At 45.5% G+C, this 27,205-nt stretch overlaps 1 protein-coding gene across 1 annotated transcript; it reads left to right on the forward strand.

The window, feature by feature from the left end:
- The first annotated feature begins 22,034 nt into the window (after positions 1-22,034).
- SSTR1 (somatostatin receptor 1) lies at positions 22,035-25,924 on the forward strand. The gene has a single exon (XM_012098844.4). The coding sequence runs from the start codon at positions 22,327-22,329 to the stop codon at positions 23,497-23,499; it is 1,173 nt and encodes a 390-aa protein (XP_011954234.1). The 5' UTR covers positions 22,035-22,326; the 3' UTR covers positions 23,500-25,924.
- Positions 25,925-27,205: the final 1,281 nt, after the last annotated feature.

A 27,205-nucleotide genomic window follows, 5' to 3' on the forward strand; every position in this document is an offset into this window, starting at 1 on the left:
AGCTATGAGGGAAGACCTTTGAGTCAGTGATGCCATTCAACCACCTCATCCTCTGTTAACACCTTCTCCTTCTGCCCTCAATCTTTCCCAGCATCGGGGTCTTTCCCAGTGAGTCAGTTCTTCAAGTCAGGTGACCGAAGCATTGGAGCTTCAGCTTCAGCATCAGTCTTTCCAGTGAATATTCAGTGTTTATTTACTTTAGGATTGACTAGTTCGATCTTATTTCCCTAGGTTGATTTTAATCTTATCCTTTCCCTGCAATAAACCATTCCTGGGATAACAGCATTTAATAAGTTCTGTGAGTCTTTTGGGTGAATTTTCAGAACTGATGGTGGTTGGGGAACTCTCTGAACTTACAGTTAGTCTCAGAAGTGAGGGTGGTCTTGTGGTCTGTGCTCCCTGTAACACCACAGTCCCTATTTCCTCCATGTCTTTCAAGATCTTCACCCTGCTTTGGCATAAACCTGGCTTTCTTCCAAGAACACTTCTACTTTGAACCTTTGCAAATAGTGGCTATTTCTCTCCCACTTTAGTCTCTGGACCTAGAAGTGGGAGAGGTGCTCTCCATTCTCCTCGCTGCCATTCTGGACCATTCTCCTAGCTGCTTCAAGAAAACCTCCACTTTACATCTCACATTGTAACTTTCTGCCACCAACCCACTGCCCTTCAGTGTTGCAATCATTTACTTCGGTGCGCTAGATCACCCTCCCCTCCATACCACAGTGGAACCTTGAACAAAGCTGGGGTTAAGTGCACCAGCCCTCTGTGTAGTCAAAAATCCAGTATAACAAATAGCCTGCCCACTGTTTACATGGCATGGTTCCTCCATATCCACAGATCCCCCAGGTCCCCAGTTCCATATCCAAGGATTCAACCGTCTATGGATCCTCTAGTATTGGGGAAAAAAAAAAAAAAAATCCCAGTATAGGTGGACATGTGCAGTTCAAACCTGTGTTGTTTGAGGATCAACTCTAATGAATTTACCTGTTTGGTGGATATATGACTGTTGTTAGAGAAGTGCCATCCTGAGCAATATCTAGACTCCAGTCTGCACCAGGCAAGACCCTGTCCAGTCCAGGTCCTCCCCACCCGGAGTTGATCCTTCCATAGAGCTAAGGCTTATTTTCTCTAATGTGATTCTTATTGAGTTCTTTGAGGTAGTTTGATCACACAACACACCAAAGTTTTGGTTTTATATGATTGAATTCTTTTTGACTCCTGAGTCACTTCACAGATAGAGGTATCTGTGTTGTGCTTGGTTGCTTCAGTCATGTCTGAGTCTTTGCTATCCCACGGACCATAGCCCACCAGGCTCCTTTCTCCATGGGATTCTCCAGGCAAGGATACTGGAAGGGGTTGCCATTTCCTTCTCCAGGGGATCTTCCTGACCCAGGGATCCAACTCTCATCTCCTGCAATGCAGGCGGATTCTTTATCATTGAACCACCAGGGAAGCCCTTCGTGAGAAATATCAGTAGCCAAAGACCATTCCTAAGAACATCTTTACAATCCATTCATTTTTTTTTGGTTGCACTTCAAATAGTAATTAAACCCTGTTATGTGGCCAGGAATGTGATTTCTTTTTTACTGAGGATTCAAATAGAAAAGCAATTATACTTCTCCTTCATATGATTACTGTCCAATTGAGGCAGGGTAGGAACTGAAATATACATTGTAGCAATACAAAAGCTATTGGACTAAAGCTATTAAAGAGTGGAGAAGGGCGTTCTGATAGAATCTGCGGGTGGTGAGGAAATACACACCCTGCTCAGAGTCACTGTGGGAAATCAAGGGAGGATAAGTCCTTCAGCTTTGAGAGAACCGTTAGTCTTACCAACAGGAGCGCAGCCAGAGATTAACCTAAAAGGGGGCAGGGAGTTCAATCACGTTAGTCAAAGAAAATGGAGCCTTAAGCCCGAGAGAGAGAAAAATTGGTGTGGAAATGATGGTTGAGTTTAAATGTGCAAGTGCTGTTTCTCAGGAAGACAGATGTGGTTTTTAGCAGCGCCAGCCTGTAAAATTTGGAAATTATCACAAGTATCAGACAGTGGGCTTCCCCGGTGACTCAGATGGTAAAGAATCTGCCTGGAATGTGCGAGACTTCCGTTGGAAAGATCCCCTGGAGAAGGAAACGGCAACCCACTCCAGCATTCTTATCTACAGAATCCCATAGACAGGGGAACCTGGCAGCCTACAGTCCATGGGGTCGCAAAGAGTCAATGGAGCGATTAACACTTTCATTCATTAGATGGTTTTTCCAGCAGCTTCTCTTTCTGAGGTTCTCCACTTCTGTGCCTTTCCTGGCTCTCGGTCATCTGGCACAACACGGGAAGTAAATGAGGGTGGGGAATATTACTCTTCCAGAGGTACACAGTTTACACAGCCTTTCCTTTCCTCTGTGGCTTTTCTTCCCTAATCTACACAGAACATATGCAATCAGCAAATTTAAAATGTAGAGTTATTTTAATACAGTGGAAGAAAATGTCAGCATAAGTAAGATAGAGTAGGTAGGTTTTAAGTTCATAGTCTAACATTATTTAATTAGCATGGCAGGGATTTAAAGAATTAAACAGCCTCTTGCAGACAATTCCACTGCACTTTTTTCTTACACACTTGGCTCCTCTATCTGTATCACTGGGGTTCTGAGCGCTGAATCCTCTCCTACTAGTCTAAGGAGAAAATGGACTTATTAAAAATAGAGAAGGCAAGTATTTTATATACAATACTTTAAAAATTAAAGAAAGATTATAAAAACTTACCCTCTTCACACAGATGCAATATGCTTGCAGAATTATTCTTACTTTATTAGTTTATTGGGGCTGTTGTAACAAGTTACTACAATTTGGTGGTTTACAACACAGAAACTTCTCCTCTTACAGTTCTAGAGGTCAGAAGGCTGGAGGTTAGAGGTCCAAAATCAAGACATTCCAGAGCTGTGCTCCCTCTGAAGTCTTTAGTGGAGAATCCCCCCTTGCCTCTTCTAGCTTCTGGCACTTCCTGGTGTTCCTTGGCCTGTGGCAGCACGACTCCAGTCTCTGCCTCTGTCTTCACATGGCCACCTTGCCTGTGTATCTCTCTGTGTCCTTGCTTGTCTTAAAAATCACTAATCATTGGATTTAGGACCCATTCATTGGAAAGACTGATGCTAAACTGAAGCTCCAATACTTTGGCCACCTGATGCAAAGAGCTGACTCACTGGAAAAGACCCTGATGCTGGGAAGATTGACGGCAGGAGGAGAAGGGGGAGACAGAGGATGAGATGGTTAGATGGCATCACCAACTCAATGGACATGAATGTGAGCAAACTCTGAGAGATAGTGAAGGACAGGGGAGCCTGGTGTGCTATAGTCCATGGGGTCAAAAACAGTTCGACACAACTTAGTGACTGAACACTACCACCAACTAGGTCAGGATGATTTCATCTCAAGATCCTCAACTGATTACATCTGCAGAGACAAGACCCTATTTCCAAATGAGATCACATGCTGAGGTCTTGGGTGGACCTCTGGTTTGGTTAAACACTGTTCAAGCTACTATTCTTGCCATAACTGAAACTGGGCTCCACATCGATGACCCTAAGTTTCTCTCTGATGAGCTTCTCATTCTTCCAAGTCTCCCACTGCCCCCTCCTCACTATTATTCCAGCATTCCTCCCTGTTTGTGTGAAAAACACATCCTCCTTTGAAATGTGTATCCTGGACATTTCTTCTTCTCTCTTTCCTTAGCTATAAAAGAAATTTCCAGAGTAGATTTAAAAAACCAATGCAAACTTAGCTATGTACTATGTATTAGAGTGTGGTGGTTTTAGACTGCGTCAATTTAGCTGAGCTAAGACTGTACACACCCCACTGTCCTGGGCAGAAAACTGAGGCTTGAGGGGACAGGGAGGCACCCAGCCAGAGTCTATGTACTCCTCTCTGCCCCACCCAGCTGGAGATGCCACCCGTCCCCAACCAGGCTCAAGTTCTTCAGCCTGATGGCGACCCCTGAGGATTACACACTCAAAGTGATGAGGAGAGCTTCAAAGGTGGAGGCTGGGCTGGGGAGGAGGAGTAAGGGAAGAGACCGTACTCTTTTCTTTGTGAGATTCTCACCTGAATGCTAGGGTCCAAGGTCACAAGAGCTGGGGACAGGAGGACAGATGGATCTGGGTTCAAATCTTCCCTGGTGGCTCAGATGGAAAAGAATCTGCCTGCAAAGTGGGAGACCTGGATTAGATCCCTGGGTTAGGAAGATCATGTGAATAAGGGAATGGCTACCTACTCCAATATTCTTGCCTGGAGATTTCTGTGGACAGAAGAGCCTGGCGGGGTACAGTCCACGGGGTCACAAAGAGTCAGACACAACTGAGCGAACACTTTCACTTTCAAACCTGTTGCTATAGGTTGTCAAGGTAAAGTGGGAAGAAATGAAGCAGGAGCCATTAATTACTCTCTGAAGGTCCTGGAGGTTAGACACAGGGAGGGAAGAGGCAATAGCTGTCCCTCCACTGATGCATGAGTTCTTAAGGTTCTACTCTGACTAGTGGATGGGTGTGGCTTCAGGAGTCCTGCTTAGTAACTGTCTCAACTTCCTCCAACTCTCTCCTTCAGAATGCAGTATTTCCAGCTTCCTCCATCACTGTGTAAGGTATTATAGCTATAATAAACTCCTGTGTGTTGTGTTCAGCTGCTTCAGATTCGACTCTTTGGGACCCCATGGAGTAGCCCACCAGGCTCCTCTGTCCATGGGATTCTTCAGGTAAGGATACTGGAGATGGTAGCCATGCCCTCCTCCTCCAGGGGATCCTCCTGACCCAGGGATCAAACCCACATCTCCTGCACTGCAGGCGGATTCTTTACCTGCTGAGCCACCGGGGGAACTTATAATAAACCTCTTAATCTGTAATATTTATAGATTCTACTTCCTTGATCAAATCCTAGCAGACACAGATGGAAACACAATGTTTCCCATTAGCATGTAGATTACATAAGGCAGCCATTTGGTTTTTTTGTTGTTGTTGTTCATTGCTGTGACCCTAGAAAAGTACCTGGCATAAACTAACTGATCAATGCATTTTAGTAGAATAAATTTATGATAAGTAGATTTGAAAAGAAGGTGGTAACTGGTGTAGGTTTGAAAACGTTGAGTTGGATATACACTTAGACCATCTACATGAAGGTGTCTAGTAGGTAGTTGGTACTCAGGAAAGACCTAGGTAGGGATACAGACATATGAGTCATCAGCCTAAAGGTAAAGTTGTAGCTGTGATAATGCCTGAGATTTTTCTTGGAGGGTGGGACAGAGGGAGAAGATGCTTGAGGGAAGAACCTCAGGGAACATCAACTTCAGTGACATGAAGAGAGGTAAGAGAAAAATTTGGCAAGAGAATATCAAGGAGACATTGGTAGGAAAAATCATACAGAAGAATACCAACCTTGTCATAATCAACTGGAAAGTCTCTAATACAAAGTCTGAAATGTTTCATTATATTTAGCAAAAAGATCGTGATGACCTTAACAAGAGCAGACTGATGATAGAAAATGAGATAGCAAGTGTTGATTGTTCTTTCTTAAGAGTTGGTCCTGAATGGAAGAAAGGAAATATGGCGCCAAATATAGGGGCACAGAGGAGGGTCAATGGAGGATTTTTTTAAGTGAAAAGCACAGTTGTTAAGAATATTTGTGTGTATATAACTGAACATTGCATCTTTTGGAATAAAGACAACTGAATTGAAACACATTATTTACTAGCTATGAGATGCTGGGAAAAAAAATCTTTTTATTCTCAGTTTTCTCATGTGTTGTATGGAGAGATTCGTGTACCCACCTCCTATGCTTGTGAGAATTTAAGTAAGATTAAACAGCCTTGGGTGTTCTTTGGAAGGAATGATGCTAAAGCTGAAACTCCAGTACTTTGGCCACCTCATGTGAAGAGTTGACTCATTGGAAAAGACTCGATGCTGGGAGAGATCGGGGGCAGGAGGAGAAGGGGACGACCGAGGATGAGATGGCTGGATGGCATCACTGACTTGATGGACGTGAGTCTGAGTGAACTCCGGGAGATGGTGATGGACAGGGAGGCCTAGCATGCTGCGATTCATGCGGTCGCAAAGAGTCGGGCACAACTGAACGACTGAACTGAACTGAACAGAAACTTAAACAAAAAAGTAATAAAATGAAATTAGGGAAAGTCCTTGGCAGTATGCAAAATGCCTAAAACCAATAAATGTTGTCGACTGTGATCCTTGCTGATGCTAAGGAAGAAAAGTAAAGAGAAAGTCTACCACATAAGAATGACAGGGGACAACCTATGAAGGAATTCCCCGAAGAAGCTGAAGGGAAAGAGAGTCAAAGCAAAGCTGAGGATTTGCTTAAGAAAAGGATCATTAGAAGGACTGACGCTGAAGCTGAAGCTCCAATACTTTGGCCTCCTGATTCGAAGAGCCCACTGACTGGAAAAGACCCTGAGGCTGGGAAAGATTGAGGTCAGGAGGAGACAGGTGACAGAGGACGAGATGGTTGGATGGCATCACTGACTCAATGGACATGAGTTTGAGCAAGCTCTAACAGATAATGAAGGACAGGGAAGCCTGGTGTGCTGCAGTCCATGGGGTCACAAAGAGTTAGACATGACTTAGCAACTGAGCAACAACAACAAATGTTTTCCCCCAAGAGGAGAAGGAAGAGAAAGATGAGTTTGGATGTTAATGAGTTTGGGAAGCAGAGTGAATGAACATGGGAAGTGAAGTTGCTCAGTCGTGTCTGACTCTTTCCAACCCCATGAACTGTAGCCTACCAGGTTCCTCTGTCTATGGGATTTTCCAGGAAAGAATACTGGAGTGGGTTGCCATTTCCTTCTCCAGGAAATCTTCCCAACCCAGGGATCAAACCCACATCTCCCGCATTGTAGGCAGACGCTTTACCATCTGAGCCACCAGGGAAGTCAAATGAACATGAGGAAGTTTCTATCTCACGGGAGAACTCTGTTTTTTTCTGTAAAATGAAATCAGAGGTCCAGAAATTGAGAGTTAAGGAAGGACAGGGTGAAGTGGGGTATTGGAAAGAAGTAGCATGATCTGAAGTAGCAGTTGTGGGGAACAGGAAATGGGACTGTGTAGAGACTGATCAGAAGCTTGTCAGGGAAGGTCACAGGCCCAATTTGAGGTGAAACGTGATTGTCAGTAGTACCAGTCCAGTGCTGATGAGGAATTTCTCTAGTTGCCACTCAGAGCTTAGGTTTAGAGATGGAGAATGTGGATAGGATTGCAGAGGGTGGGGATTTGGCTGGGAAGTTGTAGAAGACGCCCAGCAAAATTCTCACCCTGTGCAAGCCTATCCTCATTCGCAGGGACATTGAGAGGACCAGTGAGAAAGTGTCTGGGGTAAGGCATCCTGGGTCTAGTCAGAATAGGGAAAGCAGATACATTAAGAGGGGCTGACGTTTGGGAGTTCTGACCTGAAGAACATGCAGGGTAGGACAAAGACATGAACTCCCTGCAAGGCTGGTGCTCGTGTTAAGGGCCCAGATTTTTCTAAAGTTGGTGAGAAATCCTTCCTGCTCTTCCCGGTGCTTCTTTCCCTTGAAGGCTGTGATTTCTCACCCAGATCTAAAGTATCTAGAGGCCCTTCTGGACCTTAGTTGTTGGTGACCATCAGTTACCGCTCAGTCACCCAGGGAGCATCTTTTACAGTCCATTACTTTGCGGCTCCCATGCTTGTTCCAAGCACACACTCATGGGGGAGACCGGCGGCCCCAGATCTAAACTCAAGCCTCCACTCTGCAGGATCTGGCCAATATCTCCAAGGTCTTGTTGTATTCATCGAGCTCTGCCAGGAGCAAAGCCTCTCTATCTTTGAAACTCACAGACCTCTCTCTTGCCCTGACCCTATCATGGTGCTGGAAAGCTCCTTTCATTCTGGAGAAATATTTCTTCTCAAACCATATCCTCTCAGTTGGCCTAAGCCCTGCAGAATAAAAGCCAGGAAGCCAGCCACATACCACACCAAGGCAAGAACCTGAGAGTGTGTTGCCTACTGAGCTGAGGAAATAAAGGGATAAAACATTAATTCAAATCTCAAAAAAAAAAAAAAAACCCAAAAAACAAAAACCAGAAAACCCACTCGCATAATATTTTAAAAGATGAGCTTAGTTTGTTTATTATACTGCTTGGGGGAAAAAAAATATATATATATATATTATATATGTATATTTGTGTTTTTTTCACTCAACAGTATGAAAAAGTTCATTCATTGGCAGAAATGTTTGAGACATTTGTATGCAGCAGAAATTCACCTCTGAAAATGGCAGAAAGGGAGATATCTGCATTAGAACTAGCACTAGTGGTCTTTATATCCTGTTTCTCAATTTGAAAAAAAAAAAAAATCCATAAAACCTCGGTTGTTAAACTGAGCATTAGGGACACCCTTACATGTTAGTAGGAGTTAATCAAACTTTGGAGAAGACATTGCATCTCAACTCCTGTTACAGACTTCTTTCTAGAGATCACCTATTTAAAAAAATTAACTGGAAGTTTGATGGCAGCAGGTTATTGCTGCTCGATACAAACAAGTGATTGGATGAGGCACAGTAACGTTGGTTATCCAGGTTTCTACAATATCATGTGTCTCCAAGAAAAAGTCTCAAAAATATCTCTTATATACATTTTTCATTTCTTCTTTTATCATTCTCGTAGAGAATTGCAGTGTCAAAGCCTGCCCTGAGAAACCGAATCAAGGTATTATATATCAGCAGAAACTAGGAATTACCGACCATGTACATAAGGGCAGTGGCCTGAGATTATTCTGTCTTCTGATTTCCCCTCTAGAGACAGAAAGGGCTCATCCCATCCACACCCAGCTCCCCTCCCCACATACACGCAGACACCTGAGTATTCTCTGACAAGATGGAGCAATATTTCATGAGTTCTCCCTAGCCACTCAGCTCTGGTTTTAATATAGCTGGAATATCTTGAGTAGCTTTATCAAGATGTAAGTAAATCTTATCGTAGAGGCTTAGTTCAAAATTTAAGTGGTTCCAGCTGTCAACTGAAATACAACTATATGAAACCCAGAAGTTCTCTGTTGAAGTTCTCAGTGTTAAAATCTCCCCCTGGTGGATTTTAAGAGCATGTGTTTTCATGAAGAGAATGGGATAGAATTTTCCAAGAAAATAAATAGATGCTAAAATGTTGCAGGTGTGAAAAGCGGATCTATGAATCTCAAGTTGAGAGATGAAAACATCGCAATTAAACTCTTAAACAGGAAAAAAAAAATTCCAGTGCTACAGTAGAATTGTTTTGGTTTACTGTTGTCTCAGGCACAAGTGTGAATATTGAATTTTATTTTTTGTTTCCCCTTCTGTGGCTAGCCTCTAGTCAGTTAAGGCATTTTTATGGACTAAAAATTCTGATTTCCCACTTGCTTAGTGAAAAGAAGCTTAACGTTTCAGTTAGGAAAGAAGGTGCCCATCAGAATGAACCTGGCATCTGTATATTCTCAATTCTATTATAGCTGTCAGTCAAGTCAACCAAAGTCCAAGTGCAAAGCCCCTAGACCACTTGAAATGTGCATGCACTTGCTCTAGGGAAGAAAATTTTATTTATTTTTTAATTGATTTTCTTTCAGCAGCAATCCCTCTCCTTGTCCTGGGAATACATTTGGGCTGTAATTTTGTGGAGTCAGTACAAATTTCAAAGCAGCTCCAAGTTCTTCCCCTCAATCTAGTGACTCTGCTGACCCACTGCTTGGTATACATTTGCCTGAGGCTGGGCAAAAGTAAGGCAGGGCAAGAACACAAGAATAAAGCCGGAAAAAACTGCACAGAAATTCTCAAGCAAAACAAGTGTTAAGCTGCCTATAGTGCTGGCTATGACACATTTAGAACTGAGAAATGGTGGCCAGCATTTAACAAAAAATGCATTTTCTTTTAAATGGTTTGTAATAATGTTTTATTAAGGCTATTTTTTTTCAAGACATTATTCTAAATTTCTAATCAAGGGCACATTTGTTCTTTTCAAATGATTAGGCAATATAAATAAAGGGGAAAGCTGAATTATTTGTTGGATTCATCGAGGAAAACAGAAGTCACAAAATTACAGGTGTGTTGATTATGTAACTTCTTGATGTCAAAAGCAGATTTTCACTGAGTGAGCTCTGTAAGCCCTGTTTTGCTGTTTAGGCACTAAGTAGTTATCTGACTCTTTGCGACACTATGGACTGTAGCCTGCCAGGCTCCTCTGTCCATGGAATTCTCCAGGCAAGAATACTGGAGTGGGTTGCCATTTCCTTCTCCAGGGCATTTTCCTGACCTAGGAATCCAACCTGTATCTCCTGCTTGAGCGGGTGGATTCTTTACCCCTGAGCTACCTGGAAAACCCCTCTGTAAGCCCTAAGAGGAGAAATGTGGCATGGTGGATAAGAGGATAAGCCCTCTGCTAGATTTCTGAGCAAATCTTAGCTCTGACTACAGCTGTGTGACTGGAGCCCGTTATTCAACCTCTCTGAGCTTTGATTTCTTCATCTGCAAAATGAGGGCAGTGAGTAGAAAATACCTCATAGTGTGGTTGGAAGGGTTAAATACCATAAAACTGGGTGGAAAGTCTTAATGTGATGGATCCCATCAATTTTTTATTCACTTTCAGATATTAGCAGTCTCATATTCAGACACTGTATAAAACAATTCTTTCTAAATTGAAACTTTAATTTCTGGTTCAAGTCAAAGCTCCTGTCCCTGTACCAGCTTCAGCCTGTTCCATGTTTGGATTCTATAATAAGGAAGAGGCGAGTGGTTGGATTCTTGATTCTTTCTCTCTTAAAGAAATATTTAAATTGCAGTATAGTTGATGTATAATATTACTCTATATGTTACAGAGATGCAACATAGTGATTCACAGATTTTAAAGGTTATACTCCATGTACAATTATTATAAAATATTGGCTATGTTTTCTGTGTTGTACAAAATATCCTTGCAGCTTACCAGAGTCTTTATTATTCCTTTACATTATTTTCTCTGACTCCTTTTCTGCCTTTGGTGCCTGTGAAGGAGAGGGAAGAGCCGAAACAGACATGAGAGACACTAAAGCTCTTCCTTGATTGGCAGTTCTAATCGCCACATGGGTGACCACTGGGAGTGGCTCTTTCTCTTGCGGGATTTCTTTGGTGGGTTCTTCAGCATCACGCTCACATCTTTCAGGAGATTTTTTTCCCACGCCCTTCTCTGGCCTGCCCAGTAATCTTCACCAGCTGGTCATGTGCGCCTCCCGCCTCCCACCCCAGCCCCTCCTCCTGGTACATAACTTCCTGCTGAGGTCATCTCCCTCCACCAGGTAGCCGGAGTCCCTCCTGGTGCTCCCACCTGTCTGCCTGCGGTGCATTCCATCCCAGGTCACCGGAAACCCCGCCTCTACCTCACTTTCAGCTTATTCCAGTTGTACTCTTTCCTCGTTACTCTGTCATCTGAAGAAGTTCCGGCAGATCTCCTGCTCCCCTTCAAATATTCCAAATTATAATCAGAAGAAGGGGCGACAGAGCACGAGATGGTTGGATGGCATCATCAGCTCAACCGACATGAGTCTGAGCAAATTCCAGAAGATAGTGAAGGACTGGGAAGCTTGGTGTGCTGCAGTCCAAGGGGTGGCAAAGAGTCACACACAACCGGGGGACTCAACAACAACCACCAGTCTCTGTGTCTTACCAACCTCAGGGGACACCCGACAAGCTCCCCAATGGTTTTATAGAGGCCCCTATGCTTTACTGACTGCGGGAGAAGACACTTTCCATCTTGTGTGGGAGGGAAATGCACAGCATTCCACAAAGCTCTCTAAGAGAATAATCTCCCTCCCATCTTCCTTTCTACTCTTAGATATAGCCTGGAGGGAGTGATGGTTGAAAGGGGTGGGCCAGCACTTCTCTTCAGAATTTGAAAGCATTTTCTGGGAATTCCTTGATGGTCTAGTGGTTAAGACACCAGCCTTCCACTGCAGGGGGCACAGGTTTGATCCCTGGTTGGAGAACTAGGATCTTCCATGCCTTTCAGCTCAGCATTTTAAAAAAAGAAAGAAAAGAATTTGAAAGCATTTTCCAACTATAGTTATCAGCTTGGGGGCTTGGAGGTCTCTCTGCAAATTGAGACAAAAAGAAAAGTCAAGTCAGACTGTCCCTGCATAACAATTGGGCTGTTTGAAGCAATGAGTGCAATGGTTAGTTTAAAGCCTTATGATGTGGATGAATTGGCTTCACTGTGGGTATAATGTTGATAGAAGTGACTAACATTTTGCAGTTACTTTAGCTGAACATGTGACATGCCCCAAAAGCCTGCAAGTGGGACACAGTTCACAGTGCTGAATTATGAGACTGTGTAAGCAGGAGGGAAAGGAAAGAATATGTAACATGCAGAATCATTGCTCAGTAAATATTTCAGAATAGGTGCATGCTAGACCTACTGTATTAAGTTCTCAGCAAGAGGCAAAAACAAAATTTTTACATTCTTTTGACTGATTAAAAAATAATGTTGCATTGTCATTCATACTTAAGACATAATTTTACTAATATATGGGTACCCCTTGCATTTTGAAAGTTCGATTTAAGCCACATGACTTTTATGAAAGACCTGTATTAGTACCTATTTTTGTAAGGGAAAGGAATCTGAAAAGGATTTTTTGCTTCTATGAAAAAAGGCGAGAAGCAAAACTATAATTGGGTTCAGTATTTGTTTTGCAGTGAATGGTTGTAGAGGCACCATGTACCCGGAGGACTAAGCACGGAGGGAGTGACTGCCAAAGTCCTTCCCTGGGAACTACACTCAACATCCCAGCATCAAGCACCCTAGCTTTGAATTATGTCTGTGAGCATCTGTGTTTTATCTTGATTTATTTTGTGCATCGGTTAGCAAGATGTGTCTTAAGGAAATTGCTTCTTTTCTTTACACCATTTCAGCTTATGGAAGGTTTCAAAGGAATGCTCTCCTTTCAGATAGCAGGGGAATCCTGTGCTACTAAATACTTAGATTATGCTTTCCACATGCCAGACATGGCTCTAAACATTTTGAACATATTTAGTTCTTTAACAGTCCTCTCAGGTAGATGCATTATCTTCACTTTACAAAAGAAGAAACTGAGGCACAAACAGGTCAAATAATCTGCACAAGGTTAAATTCATGGAAAATGCGTGATTTACACTCAGAAGTTTGGCAGTAGACAACTGAACCCTGCTTTCAGAAACATTCTGTTGTGATTTACATGACAATACCAATTCCAAGAGATGGGCACAGCAGACTCAGGCACACTCGAGAGAGACCATGTGGCCATGGGGCTATAGGGGTTTCTGGAAGACAGTATACTGCTCCAGTTCGTGTTTCCATTCCTTCTGTCACCTTCTACCGGATGCATTTTGTTTGCTATTGAATTTGCATCACAATATGTTAATTTCTAGAATAAATTTATCAGTGTTTTTCTGAAAGCAAAAATAATTACGGAAGAAATAAATCGGTGAATGCCCCATAAAATAGAGCAGCCACTTTATGGCCTAGACTCTTTTTTTTAATTAAAAAAAAGCTTTTATTACTTTTATCTTATTCAAAAGCAATACATACTCATGGCTGAAAAATTAGAAAATTTCTACATACGAAAGGGAGATGAGACATCCATAACCAAACTGCTTCATGATAATCAGTTTCAATGCCTTAGTAATTGTCCTTTCAGGCCTTTGCAGACATATGCTCAGTTGGGGAGTATGTGTGTATTTAACAGGCTCATATACTTTTGAAATAGATTTTTTGCACAGCAATGTTTTGAATATCTTTCTATGTCTATAAAATTTCATCAGCAACAGTAGCTTTAGTGTTTAATTACTGTTCAATTGTATTACATGCAGGAAATATATTTAATGCCTCCTTTGCCCCCTCAGGGCTTCAAAGGTGACGCTAGTGGTAAAGAACCTACCTGCCAAAGCAGGAGCCTTAGGAGATGCCGGTTTGATCCCTGGATTGGGAAGATCTCTTGGAGGAGGGCATGGCAACTCACTGCAGTATTCTTGCCTAGAGAATCCCATGAAGAGAGGAGCCTGGTTGGCTACAGTCGATGGGGTCACAAAAGAACTGGACGTGACCGAAACAACTTAGCATGCAGGCATTGCCCCATGAAAGATGTTCACTGTTAAAGATATGACATGCTGTTGATTACTGGCAAACTTGGGGCCCAGATGTCAACCGTACTTCCAGAACACCTCACTCCTGATCATTCTTCCAAGGGCCTGAACCTCCTTTTGGGCTGCTACTTCTTTGCATCGATGGTTATTTATGTAATCTGTTGCTTTTCAACTAGAGTAGGAGCAAAATTCTATTTTGGAATGGGGAAGGGCCACAGGACTGGGCAGAAAAGGATGCAATGGCTGCTGGGGCATCTGCTGTCCATGTTCAGTGGCCTGGGTGGAACATCTGTGCTCACAGTTTTCCCAGAGACCCAACTGTTTACTGTTTTGTTTGGTTGGCTTATCTTGAGAGTTGTAAGTCCAGCTTAGAATCTATTAATAAAATATGCGCTGTCATCCTACCTTCCTGATGATCTGGTAAATCAAATGTAGACTCCTGCACACCTCAGGAGCTCTGCCCTGGAACCTGGCCCACCAGCAGCCCAGCCCACTTGAGTTTTCACCTCTGGCTCTGTCTTGCCCAGTGAGTAGTCTCATGTACATGAGTAGACACATCCTGCTCCCCACATCCAAGTTTGTTCCTCATCTGCCTTATCTTCCCTCAGACAGTCATCCCTTGGCCTCCCCTCCAGCTTAGAGGTGTGTGTACCTGCCATGCAGTTAGCCACAGAGGCCCCAGAAGTGGGCTTGGGATCTCTGGGCAGGGAGTCATAGGGACTGTGTTCTTTCGGAAGTGCGGAGTTGATTAATCATTCATCATTGAATCATTAATTATCGATACCTGAGTCTTTGTTACTTCGTGTGTGAATTTTGCACTATCTCTGATGAGAGAGACGTGACGACCGAAAACCAGGATTTTGTTTTTACTCCAAATTGTTATGGTAGACAGTTGCATATCAGATTACAGAGGGCAACACCAAGCCCGCCTGACCCCCCATGTTCTAGAAGCTGCCCCTCCCCATCCCAGCCCCCTAGCCTGCCTGCCTCCAACCTACCATCTAATATGCTTATCTGCATACACTTCTGGTCTGAAGCAGATCCTCATTCTCATCTGTTTCGAAGTTGCGGACATGAGAACCCGGCAGCACACTGGCCTGCTCTCATGGATGAGTGCAGTGGTCCCCGTGCTCTTCCCTGGCAGATGGTCCGGAGCACACGTGGTTGAGCCTCACCGCTCAGGAAGGAGTTTTTCAAATTCACTGAGAAGAGATGCATCCTTCAAGTTTTTTCAGTTCTAGCATTGGCTCTCACACACGTTGAACTCCTGGCCTTTTCCTTCCTTATCTGCTCACAGATGCCCATGTAACAAGGAGCACAGCTCCAGAGAATAAAGCTTGCAAGGGCAGTGCCTATGGAGACTGTTGTTTTCCCAGCCTACTTTCCTGGAAAACTCAATGGAAATAGTCACTGGGATTCACCGGCTTCAAAGAGAAGTCCAGATGAGATCTAAAGGTGTTCTCTAAATTATTGTGACTTTAGGAAGTCAAAACAAAACAAAGGAGGGGTGCAGGGGTGTAACTGAAGCGTGCCTGACACGGATGTCAGCCGAACCACTGCCCTTTCAGACATGCTGCTGTAACCGAAGTGTGTTCCTCCACCTTCCCACCCTCTGGGGCTGTTCTTGTATCATTACCTTCCCTGCCCTTTTGATCTAACCTAGGTCAAGTACACTCACCTCTCCAGCACTCTCTGGCCCCTCATCCCTACTTATCTTCTTAGAATTTATCACTAAATGCAAGTACATCATCCATTTGTCCACGTGTTGACTCTCCTGCCTTGCTAGAAATCCACCAGAAACTAGTTCTCTCTGCCACTGTATCTCTAATGTCCAGGACCGTGCCTGCTACGCAGTGGGCACTCAATAAACATTTGTTAAATTAATGAATAAATTAGTTTTGATTAAAAATACAGTATTATTCATACATAATGGAATTCCGATATTAATTTCCAGTTCTTCCTCACTAAGAAATGGGGACCAAGAGTGACCACACACAATGCGTGCATGCTAAGTTGCTTCACTCGTGTCTGACTCTTTGCAACCCCGTGGATTGTAGCCCACCAGGCTCTTCTGTCCATGGGATTCTCCAGGCAAGAATACTGGAGCAGGTTGCCATGTCCTCCTCCAGGGGACCTTCCCAACCCTGAGACTGAACGGTCTCTTTCGTCTCCTGCATTGGCAGGCAGGTTCTTTACCTCTAGGGTCACTTGGGAAGCCCAGCCCTATACGATACAATTATATGATTATGTCTGTTTTCTACTATAGTCTAAATATTACTCCTATGATTAAAAAAAAAAGTAGGAAATCATATCAGAAACCAATGCTCTGGCTAATTGCCTGGTGGTGGTGGTTTAGTTGCTAAGTCGTGTCCAACTCTTATGACCCCATTGACTGTATGGGAGGCTCCTTGCCAGGCTCCTTGTATATGGGATTCGCTAAGCAAGACTACTGGAGTGTGTTGCCATTTCCTTCTCCAGAGGATCTTCCTGACCCAGGAATCAAACCCATGTTTCCTGCATTACAGGCAGATTCTTTACCAGCTATGAGGGAAACCCATAGCTAATTGCTTAAGTAGTGAAATTTCAGTTCACCCAGACAGCTGTCAAAGAATGGTGACTTCTTCTTATCTGTCTCTCCTAGCCGGAAAGGAAGAGTCAGGCAGTCACACAGACTGCTTCCTATCCCCACCCTCACAATTGCCTAGACAGGGGAGTACAGAGGCAGGGCCTGGTGTAGGTGAGGCTGAGGCTGCAGGTCCTTAGCAGGAGGGAGTGAGCAGGCTTCCCTTCCTGGACCACTCCCACACTCACGCCTGCTCTTCCTGCCTCCAGCAGAAGGCAAAGATGCATGCACCACATGTGTGTTTTTGAGAGCACACAAAAAAAGACAAGGCCCTACTGTTTCGCAAGAGGCAACAGGAAAATCATCATCCAGCTAAGGCGGCTTTGCTTTGATTGGTGATGATCTGAACCACAGGCCACCGGGGCTGTTGAGAAGCATTGGGGCTTCGCTGGGAAATGATGCCTGGGATCGCTGCTTAGCCCTCTAGCTACTGTTGCACTCTGGTGACTTTCTTATTAGACTGTCATCATGCTAACTGCTTAATGACAGATGGTCCTTAAGTGATATACACCTCTTCTGTGGGTCATGTTGCTGAGTGGTGCTCACCCCTCGTAGCCAGCTTGGGCCCATCTGCCCAGACAGGTGTGTTTAAACACAATTCTGATGATGCCAGTACAGAGTATGCTCCAGGAAGCATTTGTTCCCTTTAATCCTTGGCCCCAGCCAGCCCCTTTACTACTGGCATGGATTACAGGAGCTCATTTGAGGATCACCATGGGCTCCAATTGGGAAAAAAAAAAACAAAACATATTAGTAAGGATTTTGACAGAAGCAGAGTTTGAGTTCCTGATAATTACTATTTCACCAAACCAACTGGGACACAGAGCTGCAATTAGAAAGAAACAATCTTCCACATATAATGGCTTTCACGCTGCATGATACTATTAAATAACCATCATTAGCTACTAAAGTACATACTACCCATTTTCCAGAGCCCTTTCTCTGCCAGGAAATTTAAGACCAAGAATGATCAATGAATGAGTCATCAGCATGATCACTGTTGATACAGGACATGCAAATTGAAATTAGAAGATTGAAAAGTATAAGGAATTACCACAGATGGTGATATCACACTGATATTAAAGCTGTTCTTGCAAGAGACCCAAAGTTCATTTCTTCTTTGTGTCTACAGTTCATGGGTTAGAAAAAAGAAGGTACTATCCATGGAATGCTATGGGGAAAAAAAGAACAAGGAGGTACTGGGCAATTTTCCAGGTACTGTGCTGGGTGTTTCAGATACGAAGATAAATAAAACATAGCCACTGTTCTGAACAAGCTTACAGATTGGGAAGTGGGGACAGACAAGTACATACACACAAAAATCACAGTACAATGTGATAAACACAGTAATCAAAGTGTACACCTGGTACTTGACAGCAAGGTAGAGTGTGCCTTGTAGGAGAGAATTGAGGTGGGGGAAGAAAATCAGTCTGCTTAAGAATCTGCAACTTCCTAAATAAGGACTTTCATTCTCCTCTTCTTGAAAGCCATCTTCTTCCTCCTCTCATATGGAGAAATGTTCAGATTATACAGGCATAGGAAAGATAGTAAGCAAATAAGGGAGAAATGAAAGACAGGTGACTCAGAGAAAACACACTTATTCTAAGCTTTTTCAAGCCTTTAGAGATGTAATAAATTAAGGGGGAAGTTTTTAATCAGAACATGAAACATAGGCTGTGTTCTTTACACATTATAACGATCCAATGACTACAGTAGCATTCTTGTGTCTTTGAGAAACATTTACATTAAATTGAGGTCTGAGAGGAAGGCAGATTCCTAACCAGGCTCCTTCTCTTAATATAATTTTAAAACAGTTGGAACTCCAAACACATGTTGTTTAGCCCGGAAACATGCTGCCTTTTGCTTGGTTGTTTTTGTTTGTTCCGGATGAGCTCACAGATACAATGTTAAGAAATAGATGGCTAAAAAGATTTGATATCATGGCATGGCTCCTGTCTATCTCAAACTCTCTTTTTATTTAAGTAAAATTCACATGACATAATCTTAACCATTTTGAAGTGTACAATTCAATGGTTTTAGTACATCCACAACGCTGTACAAATGCCACCGCTATCTAGTTCCAGAAAATTTCATAACCCCAAAAAGAAACCCCATATCCATGAAGCATTTTGTCTCCCCTTCTCTCTCCCCCTAACCGTGGCCAACCTGTAAGCTGTTCTGTCTCTGAATTTGCCAGTTCTGGATGTTCCATTTAATGGAATCATGCAGTGCCTGACTTGTGTCTGGCTTCTTTTACTCTGCATAATATTTTCAAGGGTTGTCTACGTTGTAGCATGTTTTGAAATTTCAAACCTTTTTATGCCAAGTGCCTGCTCAGTCATGTTTGACTCTCTGTGACCCCACGGACTATATTTCTGCCAGGCTCCTCTGCCCATGGGATTCCCTAGGCAAGAAAACTGGAGTGGTTTGCCATTTCCTACTTCACATTCCTTTTTGTGGATGGATCATAAATGGATATACCACACTTTTTTTATCCATTCATCAGCTGATGGTATTGTTCATCTTTTTGGCTATTATGAATAGTCCTGGTGTGATGATTCACGTACAAGTTTTTGTTCAAATGCCTATTTTCAGTTTGGCGGAGTAAATATCTAGGAGTGGAATTGCTGGGTCAGATGATGATTCCAAGTTTAACTTTTTGAGGAAAGGAATCATCAAGTATCTAAAGTTGCTACATCATTCTTTATGCCCACCAGCAACATCTAAGGGGTCTAACTTCTCCATATGCTTGTCAGCATTTGTTATTTTTCTTTTCCTTAAAAAATTATTATAGCCACCCTAGGGGGTGTAAAGTAACACCTCACTGTCAACCTCTTTTCATGGATTAAAAATTCATCATAGAAACTACTTCACAAAGAAGAAAGCAGGCTCACATCAGGTCTTCTTTTCTTTTGTGTACGAGGCGACCAGTAAATTGAGAGGAGATTTCCCTAAGATGAACTGCAGGACAAGCATATGAGATCCTGAACAGTAGGGCTGTGCTTTACAGGCTCTCATCACCCACGGCCACTGGAGCAGCCACGATCAACACCAAGCGGTCTAGATGATCACGGTGGAAATGTCAGCCTCCTGAGTAATAGCCAGGTGTCTTTAGTCAGTGATCAGCAAAGAGGCATTTAAATCATTATGAGGTTTGGCTTGTTAAAAGCTCTTCTGGAGGAAAAAAAAAAAAAAAGCCATGATAAAAACAACAACAACCCAATGAACATTTTCATTTTTTTCTCCATATGTGCTGTATTTTTTAAGGAAAATGAAATAAAATTAACCACAAATTCCACATGCTACTTAAGATAAAGTAATTTGTTGAGGTAAAGCAATGAGTTACACAGCTTGGGAAATTTCTTAGGAAATTTTGAATTTCTTCCCAGTACATTTCTCATTAATAATTCAGTGTCCATGGCACACACTCCTGTGAGAGCCTGTCATCTTTTCTTCTATCTCTGATTGCTATAATCAACACACTACAAAAGGTATTCTTTTCCTTTGAGGAGCACTTAGTTTTGAGAACTAAAACATATATGCAAATGATACCTGTATAAAGCGAGGGGAAAATAGAAATTATACTGTTTTTCCCTTTCAATTTCTGCATTCCACACTGTCTGGCACAAATATCCTTGATGAGGAGTTTAGTTTCTATTTAGGTTTGCCTCTCCTTATTGTAAACGGTACTGATGGAAGGGATGATGAGACTCACAAGACAGTGGGTGCTTCCTGGTTGAGGGGAAGAACTAACAAAAACTGGACAGAAAGCTAAATCTTGAACGAGCCCCCGCCGCGCTAGGATGCTGCGGGTCAGTTTTCCAAGGAGCCCACACGATTCAGACAAGGACTTGAGGGAGATCTTGAAAAGAACTGGGGAGTTGGAGTGATTCTCTTTTGGACTGGAAGAATTGGAAAGCCCAAGGGAACCCAGATTAGGGATAGTGGGACGTCCTAACAGATCGTTAAAAGTCATGATAACTGAACTGTTTTTTGTTCATTTAGTAACTGTTCAGTTCCTAAATAAAGTCAGCGCGCTTTAGGCATGCCTACATCGATTTCTGTCTCTTAAAGGTTTAGGAACGTAAACAGCCCACATCCAGGGGGCTCAAAATAGGCTGAAATCTTAGGTATTTCACAGAAAGTCTTGAACAAGGTCCGTCCGCCTGCTGTTCCTGGAGTTGGTGACAGGTCCGATCACCTGCACGGCCGGACCCCGACTGGCACCCCTGCTCGCCCAGGCCTGTACACTCTCCTCCCCCGGGGCCCGCCGACTCTGCAGGGTACAAAGTACAGCAGGGACGCGGGCGGAGCCTTTCCAGGCGGCGCAGCCGTATCTATCCCCAGCGAACACCTAGATGGATTTTCAATACCGCGCCTGGCACGTTTGGATGGGGGAGGGCGGGAGAGCGGTTAGGCTCCGGCTCCTCCGCTCCCAGCTCCGCGTCCTCCTTTCGGCAGTCGCTGTTGCTCGGCAGACGCAGGGGGCTCTGGGCACTACCGGCTGTATTAAGAGATTCGCGGTGGGTTTTCTCCGGGCCCCCAAACACTCCCGCCCGCCAAGCGCTGCCTGCGGGGTTGTTAGGCAGAAGCCCCGAACGCCAGGTTGCGGTCCTTCCTCCTCCTCGCGCTCTCGGCTTAGGGTCAGTTTCCGCGACTCTTCAGAGTCTATCTGAGTGGGCGCCTGTGCTGGGGTCCCGCCCCAGGAAAGGAGAGGGACCGCACGGAGAACGTCACCGCGCTTACCAGACCGCACGGGCACTTTGCACGGGCCAGCTGCGCGTCGGTCTGGAGACAGCGCGCCTTGGGTAAGGAATTCCGCAGCGGGTCAGAGTGGAAGGGCAGGCGGGGGCGGGGCGGGGGGGGGGCGGTGGTTAGGGCTCCGGACGATGGATCCGCGTGGAGTTGGGGGACCCTCAGGGCGGGGCGGCAACCGAGGGAAACAGATGAACTCCAGACATCGTCTGTGCCTAAGGTCGGCTTCACGCCTTGCTTTGGCTAGGAGCTCGGTGGGATGGGACAGCATCTACAGCCTTGTTCCTCACCCACCCTCCAGGAAAGCGGAGGCACTCCCCAGGTCTCCCTGAAGGATGGGTAAAGGGGAACCTTGGAAGCAGCTGCTCTAGTCGACTGGAGCTCAAAACTGGGAAGGAAAAATTGGGCGAAGGGTGATAAGCCACCTCTATCGCCTACCTTCCTCGCTTTCTCCGCCCCCCGCCCCCCTCCCTTTCGTAGCTGCTGACGCGCTGGTGGTGTCTATTAATCATTCGCCAGCCCACAGCCGCGGCAGTTAATGGCTGTGCCGCGCGGGGCTCCAGTCTCCCGGCCTCCCCTCTCCACGCTCGCGTGTGCCCAGGCGCCCAGGAGCGGCGAGCGGCTGCGCACCGGCAGCCGCCGGGCGATGCGCTCCGCCGGCAGCGGTGGAGCTGCGCTTCCTGCGGTCGCCGAGCGCTTCCCCCAGGCGCCGGGTGACTGGGAGCTGCGGGCGGACCGCCGGGGTGCCGAGTGAGGGCGCCAGCGGCGGGGGTCGCCCGGAGAACGCCCTAGCCCCGGCAACCCCACCGGCCCCCATCAGCTGAGATGTTCCCCAATGGCACCGCCTCCTCTCCCTCCTCTCCTAGCCCCAGCCCAGGAAGCTGCGGCGAAGGCGGCGGCGGCAGGGGCCCCGGGGCCGGCGCTGCAGACGGGATGGAAGAACCGGGGCGAAACGCGTCCCAGAACGGGACCTTGAGCGAAGGCCAGGGCAGCGCTATCCTCATCTCTTTCATCTACTCCGTGGTGTGCCTGGTGGGGCTCTGCGGGAACTCCATGGTCATCTACGTGATCCTGCGCTACGCCAAGATGAAGACGGCCACCAACATCTACATCCTCAACCTGGCCATCGCCGATGAGCTGCTCATGCTCAGCGTGCCTTTCCTGGTCACCTCCACATTGCTTCGCCACTGGCCCTTCGGCGCGCTACTCTGCCGCCTCGTGCTCAGCGTGGACGCAGTCAACATGTTCACCAGCATCTACTGTCTGACCGTGCTTAGCGTGGACCGCTACGTGGCCGTGGTGCACCCCATCAAGGCCGCACGCTACCGCCGGCCCACCGTGGCCAAGGTGGTGAATCTGGGCGTGTGGGTGCTGTCGCTGCTCGTCATTCTGCCCATCGTGGTCTTCTCGCGCACGGCGGCCAACAGCGACGGCACGGTGGCCTGCAACATGCTCATGCCCGAGCCCGCCCAGCGCTGGCTGGTGGGCTTCGTGTTGTACACTTTCCTCATGGGCTTCCTGCTGCCCGTCGGGGCCATCTGCTTGTGCTACGTGCTCATCATCGCCAAAATGCGCATGGTGGCCCTCAAGGCCGGCTGGCAGCAGCGCAAGCGCTCGGAGCGCAAGATCACCCTGATGGTGATGATGGTGGTGATGGTGTTTGTCATCTGCTGGATGCCCTTCTATGTGGTGCAGCTGGTCAACGTGTTCGCGGAGCAGGACGACGCCACGGTGAGCCAGCTGTCGGTCATCCTCGGCTACGCCAACAGCTGCGCCAACCCCATCCTCTACGGCTTCCTTTCAGACAACTTCAAGCGCTCTTTCCAGCGCATCCTTTGCCTCAGCTGGATGGACAACGCCGCCGAGGAGCCGGTCGACTACTACGCCACGGCCCTCAAGAGCCGCGCTTACAGCGTGGAGGACTTCCAGCCCGAGAACCTGGAGTCAGGCGGCGTCTTCCGCAATGGCACCTGCACGTCCAGGATCACGACCCTCTGAGCCCCGGGTCCGAACCGGGGAGCCTTGAGCCCAGAGAAGGGGAGAATGAGGAGAAAGGGAGGCCGGATGCGAGAGGCGAAAGGACCCCAGGCGTCGGGGTGCGAGAATAAAAGCGGGGCCAGGACACTGCGCTTCGGGTGGAAACCCAGGAAAGGCGCGAGACAAACGTGGACCCGGAGCTTTGCTTATAAGCTGGAAGACTAGCGGGCCCCTCTTCCGCTTCTTCCTCCCTTGCGCTTGCATTTTTCATCCCTCTGTGCTCCCCCCACCCAAGGCAATTTCGGTCTTTCTTTCCGCCCGGTCCCGCAGGTGCAGGTGGTGAACTTATAAACGTCTCCAACTCGGCCCGACCCTCAGCCCCGCCAGCCGTTGTTTCTGTTTAAGCTGAGCCACGGTTACCGCCACAGGTTTCCCTCGGGAAAACACAGCTCGCCCTCAGCGGCGCCCTGCGGCGGCCCTCGCTCGCCGGGATTCTGCTTGATGCCCCTAGCGGAGCCTGGAGAACCCTCGCTCTCCCTCTCCGCAGCCCTCTTTTCAGGGAACTCGGACTGGAAAAGGATCTAGGCAGCGGGTCTTTCCTCTCACTCTCGAGTGAAGGAAGGTGCGCGCATCCCATCCCCAAACCTCCCCCCACCCCGACTCCCCATCCACCCAGAGCGGAGCCAGGTGCTTAGTAAAATCGGTCCCGCGCTTCGAGCCCCAGGCATTCTGCGATCCTATCCAAACCCCCTCTTTGGAGCAAAAAGGAGCTGAGAACAAGTGACTAGGGGTTTTAAAAAAGATTCCGGGGTTTGATGGGGGAGGAAGGCTTGTAATGGAAGTCACCCTCTCGCCTGGTTCACAAAGGGCGCTTTTGGTTTCAAAGACCAAGCGCAGGGGGACTTCCGGGGCGCTCGTCTGCCTTAGGCCAGGCGGGACAGGGTGCGATTGCCCCGGGGGACGCCCGGGAGCGCGGGTGCAGCTCCACTAGGCTTTCTCCCTCACCCTAGCTCCTGGAGGTGCCCATCCAAGAGTCACAACAGGCACCAGGCGGGGACCTCGGGTGATGCCTTCCCAGTCTCGGCCAATCCCGACCATGTCACCGCCACCTGCAGGCTAGAGGGTGCGGTCTGCCCGACCCCTGAGGGCTGCTGCCTTTCAAGCGGTGCCTAATAAGTTATTCTCTTGCTTAACATATTTATTTATTTATTTGTGGTGTTTGAAAAATGTGGTCTCTGCTTTCCTTTTCTCTACTTGCCCTAGCCCAGGGCCTTTTCTTCAGGATATTGGTGGGGCCCGCCCAGAGGCGGCAGGGGACCCCCAAGGTCCCCTCAAAACCTCTCCTTTTTGCTAGGCCCTCTTCTTTGATTCTTTCCTCTAGCCTTTCTGTTTTGGCTTGTCGTCAGTGAAGTTTGCAGAGTTGTCCCTACTTTTCTTATGTAGTCTCTTGTTTTAAATAATGTGGTTTAGCCTCCTCCCATGCAGAGTGGAAAGTCCCAGCTTTCAACATCGCCCTATATATGATTTGAATATATATGTATGTATTCAGTATATATATATATACACTATATTCAAATCAAAATAGACTCACATACTAGATACATTTATCTTGCACCCTTGTCATGAGTCCATGAAGCAATTGCCAAACACAGTCACTAACAGTGACAGGTGTGAGACTGGCTAGAATGCTTTTAGATATGAGGGTTCAAACAGCCTGCCCTCAAACTTGGAACTCCACAGCCTGATTTAGACAGACTTTAGTAGGCACTGAGGATGTCCTTGCTTATGTACCTGTTTCTTCTAGGTTCTCAGCATAGGTGATTCTCACATACAATCTAGGTAACACCGGCACTTCTTTTGAAGACATTGAAAGTAAATTAATTTGGGTCTGTGTTTTGTCTGACCAACTTCACTGGAAGCCTGAGCAGGGCAAAGACCAATAATCTTACTTCTTTGTATTACCTGGGTTGCTTTAGGATGCTGGCTTCTACATAGTAGGCATTAAACACATGTTGGTTGGTTGACTGTTTCAGTAAACCAGAGTGTATTACAACACTCAGGAGTTCTCAACATCTCGGGTTCTCAGGTTCCTTCATTAACATGATACACAATGGTAGAAAATCACTATGGAAAGATGTTTTGTGTATATTTGCTTCAAGAACATTGTGCTTTCCTGAAAGCAGTAACCAAGAGTTACAATGTCCCTTAAAGTTTTATTTAATGAACAAACATGCTTTTGGTCATAAATTTGAAAGTTTAGATCTGTCATTTAAAAATCATGCATATTATTACTCCTTTGGAAAATAGATTTTTAATAGTTAAGGACAGTGAAATTTACAAATAAAAGTCGTGATCATTATCCTCTTCTGGGGACACAGATCTAGTGCTCTTAACCTGTTTCCATTGTAATATTAACTAAATAAACAAATGTATTATGTTGTTGCAAGTTGTCTGACTTTGCAATTTGAATCTTCCTGTTTCAACAGATTACTTCAAGACACACACATATTGGCTTAGTTGTTCTTTGTTTCATTTAGATATTAAAAAGTAAGATTTCTGATTACCTTTGGAATTTTTACCAAGATTGGGGTTATAATTTTACCTATTTTTTGAAGTCTGTTAGTTCTGAGAAAAAAAAACCTGAGTCAGTATGAATAGGAAACTATACTTCTTCCTCTGTGGTTTGCTGTGGTTACCAGACGAACTAGATGATATCACAATCTCTCACAGATTAAACTACTGGCTGCCCTCATTTATGACCTGAGACTCTGTTATGAGAGTAAGTAATTGCTAATTTACATCCCAGGGAAAGGTAATGGAAAGGGAAAAAAAGAGATGTCCTAAAGATGTTGCAAAGGGCAATGGATAAAGGAAATACAAAAAGATCAGATCTCAACTGAAAAGAAGAAAGATGTTTTTAAATATTTTTAATTGCAGAAAAGTCATACCATAGAAAACATACTATCTTAACCATATTTAACTGTACATTTTGATGGCACCAAGTGCGTTCATGTTGTTATGCAACTCTCACCGTCATCCGTCTCACCTTACTAAATGGCAATTCTGTCCCCATTAAACACTAACTCCGCATCCCCCCTTACCACCCACCCCCATCCTCTGGCCCATTGCATCTATTGATGGACTTCTGGACTCTATGAATTTGACAATTCTAGGTACCCTGTGTAAGTGGAATCAAACAATATTTGTCTCACCTAATGTATACTGGAGTGCATTTTTAAGATGACCTTAATACATGTCTTACAAACAGATTGTACCCCTCCTTCCCCGCCCCCCACCCATGCAATACAGTAGGCCCTCACCAGCCATCTGCTTCATAGCAATCCCACTCCTGGGCATACACCTGGAGAAAACCATAATTCCAAAAGATACATGCACCCCAATGTCCATTGCAGGACTATTTACAATGCCCAGGACATGGAAGCAACAACCTAAATGTCCATCAGCAGAGGAATGGGTAAAGAAGATGAGGTACATATACACAGTGGAATGTTACTCAGCCATAAAAAGGAGTGAAACCGTGCCATATGCAGGCAGAGACGTGGATGGACCTGGAGACTGTCACACAGAGTGAAGTAAGTGAAAAAGAGAAAATTAGCATATAGGAATGCATCTATGTGGAATCTAGAAAAATGGTACAGTAAGACATATTTTGTGCTTTTTTCAGTGATGGCCATTTCCATCCTTGGAAGAATTTAAGAAGGTACTA

Source organism: Ovis aries, chromosome 18 (assembly GCF_016772045.2).
Source record: "Ovis aries strain OAR_USU_Benz2616 breed Rambouillet chromosome 18, ARS-UI_Ramb_v3.0, whole genome shotgun sequence".
In the NCBI taxonomy this organism is placed as follows: domain Eukaryota; kingdom Metazoa; phylum Chordata; class Mammalia; order Artiodactyla; family Bovidae; genus Ovis; species Ovis aries.